Consider the following 10,000-nt stretch of genomic DNA (forward strand, 5'->3'; position numbering starts at 1 on the left):
ACTATACCTAACCCGAATATACCTACTATACCCTTATATACCTACTATACCTAACCCTTATATACCTACTATACCTAACCCTTATATACCTACTATATCTACTATACCTAACCCTTATATACCTACTATACCTTACCCTTATATACCTACTATACCTAACCCTTATATACCTAATATACCTACTATACCTAACCCTTATATACCTAATATACCTACTATACCTAACCCTTATATACCTACTATACCTACTATACCTAACCCTTATAGACCTACTATACCTAACCCTTATATACCTACTATATACATACTATATCTAACCCTTATATACCTACTATACCTACTATATCTAACCCTTATATACCTGCTATACCTACTATACCTAACCCTTATATACCTACTATACCTACTATACCCTAACCCTTATATACCTACTATATATACTATATCTAACCCTTATATACCTACTATATCTAACCCTTATATACCTACTATACCTACTATACCTAACCCTTATATACCTACTATACCTACTATACCTAACCCTTATATACCTACTATACCCTAACCCTTATATACCTACTATACCTACTATATCTAACCCTTATATACCTACTATACCTACTATATCTAACCCTTATATACCTACTATATCTAACCCTTATATACCTACTATACCTACTATACCCTAACCCTTATATACCTACTATACCTACTATACCCTAACCCTTATATACCTACTATATCTACTATATCTAACCCTTATATATCTACTATATCTAACCCTTATATACCTACTATATCTACTATACCTAACCCTTATATACCTACTATACCTTACCCTTATATACCTACTATACCTAACCCTTATATACCTACTATACCTACTATATATAACCCTTATATACCTACTATATCTAACCCTTATATACCTACTATATCTACTATATCTAACCCTCATATACCTACTATATCTACTATACCTAACCCTTATATACCTACTATATCTACTATACCTAACCCTTATATACCTACTATACCTTACCCTTATATACCTACTATACCTAACCCTTATATGCCTACTATACCTACTATATCTAACCCTTATATATCTACTATATCTACTGTACCTAACCCTTATATACCTACTATACCTAACCCTTATATACCTACTATATCTACTATACCTAACCCTTATATACCTACTATATCTACTATACCTAACCCTTATATACCTACTATACCTACTATATCTAACCCTTATATACCTACTATATCTACTATACCTAACCCTTATATACCTACTATATCTACTATACCTAACCCTTATATACCTACTATACCTACTATACCTAACCATTATATACCTACTATATCTAACCCTTATATACCTACTATACCTAACCCTTATATACCTACTATATCTAACCCTTATATACCTACTATATCGACTATATCTAACCCTTATATACCTACTATATCTACTATACCTAACCCTTATATACCTACTATACCTAACCCTTATATACACAATATATACATACTATAACTAACCTTTATATAGCTACTATATCTAACCCTTATATACCTACTATACCTAACCCTTATATACCTACTATACCTACTATACCTAACCATTATATACCTACTATACCTACTATATCTAACCCTTATATACCTACTATACCTACTATATCTACTATACCTAACCCTTATATACCTACTATATCTACTATACCTAACCATTATATACCTACTATACCTAGTATACCTACTATACCTAACCCTTATATACATACTATACCTAACCCTTATATACGTACTATACCTACTGTACCTAACCCTTATATACCTACTATATAGTTACTATACCTAACCCTTATATACCTACTATACCTACTATACCTAACCATTATATACCTACTATATCTAACCCTTATATACCTACTATACCTACTATACCTAACCATTATATACCTACTATATCTAACCCTTATATACCTACTATACCTACTATACCTTACCCTTATATACCTACTATACCTAACCCTTATATACCTACTATACCTACTATATCTAACCCTTATATACCTACTATACCTACTATACCTAACCATTATATACCTACTATATCTAACCCTTATATACCTACTATACCTACTATATCTAACCCTTATATACCTACTATACCTACTATATCTACTATACCTAACCCTTATATACCTACTATATCTACTATACCTAACCATTATATACCTACTATATCTACTATATCTAACCCTTATATACCTACTATATCTACTATACCTAACCCTTACATACCTACTATATCTACTATATCTAACCCTTATATACCTACTATATCTACTATATCTAACCCTTATATACCTACTATACCTACTATACCTACTATACCTCACCCTTATATAACTACTATATCTAACCTTTATATACCTACTATATCTACTATACCTAACCCTTGTATACCTACTATATATACTATACCTAACCCTTAAATCCCTACTATACCTACTATATCTAACCCTTATATACCTACTATACCTACTATATCTACTATACCTAACCCTTATATACCTACTATATCTACCATACCTAACCATTATATACCTACTATACCTACTATACCTAACCCTTATATACATACTATACCTAACCCTTATATACCTACTATATCTACTATACCTAACCCTTATATATCTACTATATCTACTATATCTAACCCTTATATACCTACTATACCTACTATATCTACTATACCTCACCCTTATATACCTACTATATCTAACCATTATATACCTACTATATCTAACCCTTATATACCTACTATACCACTATACCTACTATACCTAACCCTTATATACCTACTATACCTAACCCTTATATACCTGCTATACCTGTTTGTGTATATTTGTGTGTAGGGGGTTTGTCTACTATACCTAACCCTTATATACCTTACTATATATACTGAACCTAACCCGTATATACCTACTATACCTATAACCCTAACTAGTAAGAGACAGGGAGGGATGGTCCATGGGTATTTTGTATACATTATGTATGTTTGTGTGTAGGTGGTTTGTCTACTATACCTAACCCTTATATACCTACTATACCTGTTTGTGTATGTTTGTGTGTAGGTGGTTTGCGGGACGTGTGTCCAGGCAGCAGGCTGAGCAACGGTTGCGTTGGGAGGAGAGAGGAGTGTTCCTGGTTAGAGAGTCAGAGAGTTCACCAGGAGAGTTCTCTGTTTCTGTCAGGTAACCACACACACACACACACACACACACACCACAGGCACACACACACAAACTCACCACAGGCACACACACACATACACACACACACACACACACACACACACACACACACACACACCACAGGCACACACACACACACACACACACACACACACACAGACACACAGACACACACACAGACACACAACCACAGGCACACACACACACACAGACACACAACCACAGGCACACACACACACACACACACACACACACACACACACACACACACCCCCACACACACACACACACACACACATACACACACACACACACACACACACAGACACACAGACACACACACAGACACACAACCACAGGCACACACACACACACACACACACACAGACACACAAACAGACACACAACCACAGGCACACACACACATTAACACACACCCCCCCCCCCCCCCCCCCCACACACACACACACACGCACACCACACACACACACACACACCTCTGTTGTATAATGAAGAGACTGAACCAGATGGTAATACAGAATGTACAAATAAAATAAAATAAAATAAATTGTCAAATGTCACATTGTCACATTAGCATAACATGGAATAGGAAGCAGTAACACAGTAAAATAACAATAACGAAGCTACAGCCACAGGAGTACCAGGTAGTAATGAGACTATATACAGGGGTACCAGGTAGTAATGAGACTATATACAGGGGTACCAGGTAGTAATGAGGCTATATACAGGAGTACCAGGTAGTAATGAGACTATATACAGGAGTACCAGGTAGTAATGAGACTATATACAGGAGTACCAGGTAGTAATGAGACTATATACAGGAGTACCAGGTAGTAATGAGACTATATACAGGAGTACCAGGTAGTTATGAGACTATATACAGGAGTACCAGGTAGTAATGAGGCTATATACAGGAGTACCAGGTAGTAATGAGGCTATATACAGAAGTACCAGGTAGTAATGAGACTATATACAGGAGTACCAGGTTTTAATGAGGCTATATACAGGAGTACCAGGTAGTAATGAGGCTATATACAGGAGTACCAGGTAGTAATGAGACTATATAAAGGAGTATGAAGTAGTAATGAGGCTATATACAGGAGTACCAGGTAGTAATGAGACTATATACAGGACTACCAGATAGTAATGAGACTATATACAGGAGTACCAGGTAGTAATGAGACTATATACAGGGGTACCAGGTAGTAATGAGACTATATACAGGGGTACCAGGTTTTAATGAGGCTATATACAGGAGTATGAAGTAGTAATGAGGCTATATACAGGAGTACCAGGTAGTAATGAGGCTATATACAGGAGTACAAAGTAGTAATGAGGCTATATACAGGAGTACCAGGTAGTAATGAGACTATATACAGGAATACCAGGGAGTAATGAGACTATATACAGGACTACCAGGTAGTAATGAGGCTATATGCAGGACTACCAGGTAGTAATGAGACTATATACAGGAGTACCAGGTTTTAATGAGGCTATATACAGGAGTACCAGGTAGTAATGAGACTATATACAGGAGTACCAGGTTTTAATGAGGCTATATACAGGAGTACCAGGTAGTAATGAGACTATATACAGGAGTACCAGGTAGTAATGAGGCTATATACAGGAGTACCAGGTAGTAATGAGACTATATACAGGGGTACCAGGTTTTAATGAGGCTATATACAGGAGTACCAGGTAGTAATGAGGCTATATACAGTAGTACCAGGTAGTAATGAGACTATATACAGGAGTACGAAGTAGTAATGAGGCTATATACATGAGTACCAGGTAGTAATGAGACTATATACAGGAGTACGAAGTAGTAATGAGGCTATATACAGGAGTACCAGGTAGTATTGAGGCTATATACAGGAGTACCAGATAGTAATTAGACTATATACAGGACTACCAGGTAGTAATGAGACTATATACAGGACTACCAGGTAGTAATGAGACTATATACAGGAGTACCAGGTAGACAAGAGGCTATATACAGGAGTACCAGGTAGTAATGAGACTATATACAGGAGTACCAGGTAGTAATGAGGCTATATACAGGACTACCAGGTAGTAATGAGACTATATACAGGACTACCAGGTAGTAATGAGACTATATACAGGAGTACCAGGTAGACAAGAGGCTATATACAGGAGTACCAGGTAGTAATGAGACTATATACAGGAGTACCAAGTAGTAATGAGGCTATATACAGGAGTACCAGGTAGTAATGAGACTATATACAGGAGTATGAAGTAGTAATGAGGCTATATACAGGAGTACCAGGTAGTAATGAGGCTATATACAGGAGTACCAGGTAGTAATGAGACTATATACAGGACTACCAGGTAGTAATGAGACTATATACAGGAGTACGAAGTAGTAATGAGGCTATATACAGGAGTACCAGGTAGTAATGAGACTATATACAGGAGTACCAGGTAGTAATGAGGCTATATACAGGAGTACCAGGTAGTAATGAGGCTATATACAGGAGTACAAAGTAGTAATGAGGCTATATACAGGAGTACCAGGTAGTAATGAGACTATATACAGGAATACCAGGGAGTAATGAGACTATATACTGGACTACCAGGTAGTAATGAGGCTATATACAGGACTACCAGGTAGTAATGAGACTATATACAGGAGTACCAGGTTTTAATGAGGCTATATACAGGAGTACCAGGTAGTAATGAGACTATATACAGGAGTACCAGGTTTTAATGAGGCTATATACAGGAGTACCAGGTAGTAATGAGACTATATACAGGAGTACCAGGTAGTAATGAGGCTATATACAGGAGTACCAGGTAGTAATGAGACTATATACAGGGGTACCAGGTTTTAATGAGGCTATATACAGGAGTACCAGGTAGTAATGAGGCTATATACAGTAGTACCAGGTAGTAATGAGACTATATACAGGAGTACGAAGTAGTAATGAGGCTATATACAGGAGTACCAGGTAGTAATGAGACTATATACAGGAGTACGAAGTAGTAATGATGCTATATACAGGATTACCAGGTAGTATTGAGGCTATATACAGGAGTACCAGTTAGTAATTAGACTATATACAGGACTACCAGGTAGTAATGAGACTATATACAGGAGTACCAGGTAGTAATGAGACTATATACAGGAGTACCAGGTAGACAAGAGGCTATATACAGGAGTACCAGGTAGTAATGAGACTATATACAGGAGTACCAGGTAGTAATGAGGCTATATACAGGACTACCAGGTAGTAATGAGACTATATACAGGACTACCAGGTAGTAATGAGACTATATACAGGAGTACCAGGTAGACAAGAGGCTATATACAGGAGTACCAGGTAGTAATGAGACTATATACAGGAGTACCAAGTAGTAATGAGGCTATATACAGGAGTACCAGGTAGTAATGAGACTATATACAGGAGTATGAAGTAGTAATGAGGCTATATACAGGAGTACCAGGTAGTAATGAGGCTATATACAGGAGTACCAGGTAGTAATGAGACTATATACAGGACTACCAGGTAGTAATGAGACTATATACAGGAGTACGAAGTAGTAATGAGGCTATATACAGGAGTACCAGGTAGTAATGAGACTATATACAGGACTACCAGGTAGTAATGAGACTATATACAGGAGTACGAAGTAGTAATGAGACTATATACAGGAGTACCATTACCGAATCCATGTGTTGGGGTACCAGGTAGTTGAGGTGATTGAGGTATTATGTACATGTAGGTAAGGGTGAAGGGACATCAGGACAGATAATACACAGAGATACTAGGTAGTTGAGGTAATATGTACATGTTGGTAGGGGAAAAGGGACTAGACAGGATAGATAATACACAGAGATACTAGGTAGTTGAGGTAATATGTACATGTAGGTAGGGGTAAAGGGACTAGACAGGATAGATAATACACAGAGATACTAGGTAGTTGAGGTAATATGTACATGTAGGTAGGGGTAAAGGGACTAGACAGGATTGAGGTAGTTGAGGTAATATGTACATGTAGGTAGGGGTAAAGGGACACAGAGATACAGTTGAATTCGGAAGTTTAGAGTAGCAGCAGCGTATTTGAAAGGTGTGAAAGATTGTGTGTGTGTGTGTGTGTGTGTGTGTGTGTGTGTGTGTGTGTGTGTGTGTGTGTGTGTGTGTCAGGGTCAGTGAAGGAAAGTCTGTGATCTATTTAAACATTCTTTGGGCCTCAGAAGCTAAAAATATCTCCTCTATTATACTCCTTATCACATGTCCTACCACACACACACACACACACACACACACACACACACACACACACACACACACACACACACACACACACACACACACACACACACACACACACACACACACACACACACACAGTAAAACAGAGAACAGGCGTATCTCCCGCGTTAGAACATCTGCTGCCCTCCCCTTACCTTACACCCCCCAACAAATTGGCTCTGCTGCTGCCCCCCCCCCCCCCCCCTTACCTTACACCCCCCAACAAACTGGCTCTGCAGAGTGTCTATACTGCTGTTCTGATTGGTGGTAGTAATGGGGGGGGAGAGTGTCTATACTGCTGTTCTGATTGGTGGTAGTAATGGGGGGGCAGAGTGTCTATACTGCTGTTCTGATTGGTGGTAGTAATGGGGGGGGGGTAGTGTCAATACTGCTGTTCTGATTGGTGGTAGTAATGGGGGGGGGGCAGAGTGTCTATACTGCTGTTCTGATTGGTGGTAGTAATGGGTAGATCAACGCTCTGCTCTCTGTGTGTTCGGCAGCTTAGATTAATGTGAAAAAATATCGAAACTTAACATGTAAAGTGTTGATCCCATGTTTCCTTAGATGAAATAAATGATCCCAGACATTTTCCATATGAACAGAAAGTTTATTTCTCTCAAATCAAATAAAATCAAATCAAATGTATTCATATAGCCCTTCGTACATCAACTGATGTCACAAAGTGCTGTACAGAAACCCAGCCTAAAACCCCAAACAGCAAGCAATGCAGGTGTAGAAGCACGGTGGCTAGGAAAAACTCTCTAGAAAGGCCAAAACCTAGGAAGAAACCTAGAGAGGAACCAGGCTATGTGGGGTGGCCAGTCCTCTTCTGGCTGTGCCGGGTGGAGATTATAACAGAACATGGCCAAGATGTTCAAATGTTCATAAATGACCAGCATGGCGGGCAGAGTGTCTATACTGCTGTTCTGATTGGTGGTAGTTATGGGGGAGGGGCAGAGTGTCTATACTGCTGTTCTGATTGGTGGTAGTAATGGGGGGGGGGGGGGCAGAGTTTCTATACTGCTGTTCTGATTGGTGGTAGTAATGGGGAGGGGGCAGAGTGTCTATACTGCTGTTCTGATTGGTGGTAGTACTGGGGGGTGGCAGAGTGTCTATACTGCTGTTCTGATTGGTGGTAGTAATGGAGGGTACCCTCCATAGGGAGTAAGATTTATACTGTAGCTGTACCCTCCACAAGGAGTGGGATTTATACTGTAGCTGTACCCTCCACAGGGAGTGAGATTTATACTGTAGCTGTACCCTCCACAGGGAGTGAGATTTATACTGTAGCTGTACCCTCCACAGGGAGTGGGATTTATACTGTAGCTGTACCCTCCACAGGGAGTAAGATTTATACTGTAGCTGTACCCTCCACAGGGAGTGGGATTTATACTGTAGCTGTACCCTCCACAGGGAGTGAGATTTATACCATATCTGTACCCTCCACAGGGAGTGAGATTTATACTGTAGCTGTACCCTCCACAGGGAGTGAGATTTATACTGTAGCTGTACCCTCCACAGGGAGTGGGATTTATACTGTAGCTGTACCCTCCACAGGGAGTGAGATTTATACTGTAGCTGTACCCTCCACAGGGAGTGGGATTTATACTGTAGCTGTACCCTCCACAGGGAGTAAGATTTATACTGTAGCTGTACCCTCCACAGGGAGTGGGATTTATACTGTAGCTGTACCCTCCACAGGGAGTAAGATTTATACTGTAGCTGTACCCTCCACAGGGAGTGAGATTTATACTGTAGCTGTACCCTCCACAGGGAGTAAGATTTATACTGTAGCTGTACCCTCCACAGGGAGTGAGATTTATACTGTAGCTGTACCCTCCACAGGGAGTAAGATTTATACTGTAGCTGTACCCTCCACAGGGAGTGAGATTTATACTGTAGCTGTACCCTCCACAGGGAGTGAGATTTATACCATATCTGTACCCTCCACAGGGAGTAAGATTTATACTGTAGCTGTACCCTCCACAGGGAGTGAGATTTATACTGTAGCTGTACCCTCCACAGGGAGTAAGATTTATACTGTAGCTGTACCCTCCACAGGGAGTGAGATTTATACTGTAGCTGTACCCTCCACAGGGAGTGAGATTTATACCATATCTGTACCCTCCACAGGGAGTAAGATTTATACTGTAGCTGTACCCTCCACAGGGAGTGAGATTTATACTGTAGCTGTACCCTCCACAGGGAGTAAGATTTATACTGTAGCTGTACCCTCCACAGGGAGTAAGATTTATACTGTAGCTGTACCCTCCACAGGGAGTGGGATTTATACTGTAGCTGTACCCTCCATAGGGAGTAAGATTTATACTGTAGCTGTACCCTCCATAGGGAGTAAGATTTATACTGTAGCTGTACCCTCCACAGGGAGTAAGATTTATACTGTAGCTGTACCCTCCATAGGGAGTAAGA

The 10,000-nt window shown here is 39.5% G+C and overlaps 1 protein-coding gene across 1 annotated transcript in view; it reads left to right on the forward strand.

Annotated features, from left to right (window-relative positions):
• LOC139424185 (GRB2-related adapter protein-like) overlaps positions 1 to 10,000 on the forward strand; it is a 13,831-nt gene that overhangs the window by 2,455 nt on the left and 1,376 nt on the right. The window contains exon 3 of the mRNA XM_071175867.1: positions 3,156 to 3,275. Coding sequence (XP_071031968.1) covers positions 3,156 to 3,275 — 120 coding nt within the window. The remainder of the gene's footprint in view (positions 1 to 3,155; positions 3,276 to 10,000) is intronic.

Source organism: Oncorhynchus clarkii, chromosome 13 (assembly GCF_045791955.1).
Source record: "Oncorhynchus clarkii lewisi isolate Uvic-CL-2024 chromosome 13, UVic_Ocla_1.0, whole genome shotgun sequence".
In the NCBI taxonomy this organism is placed as follows: domain Eukaryota; kingdom Metazoa; phylum Chordata; class Actinopteri; order Salmoniformes; family Salmonidae; genus Oncorhynchus; species Oncorhynchus clarkii.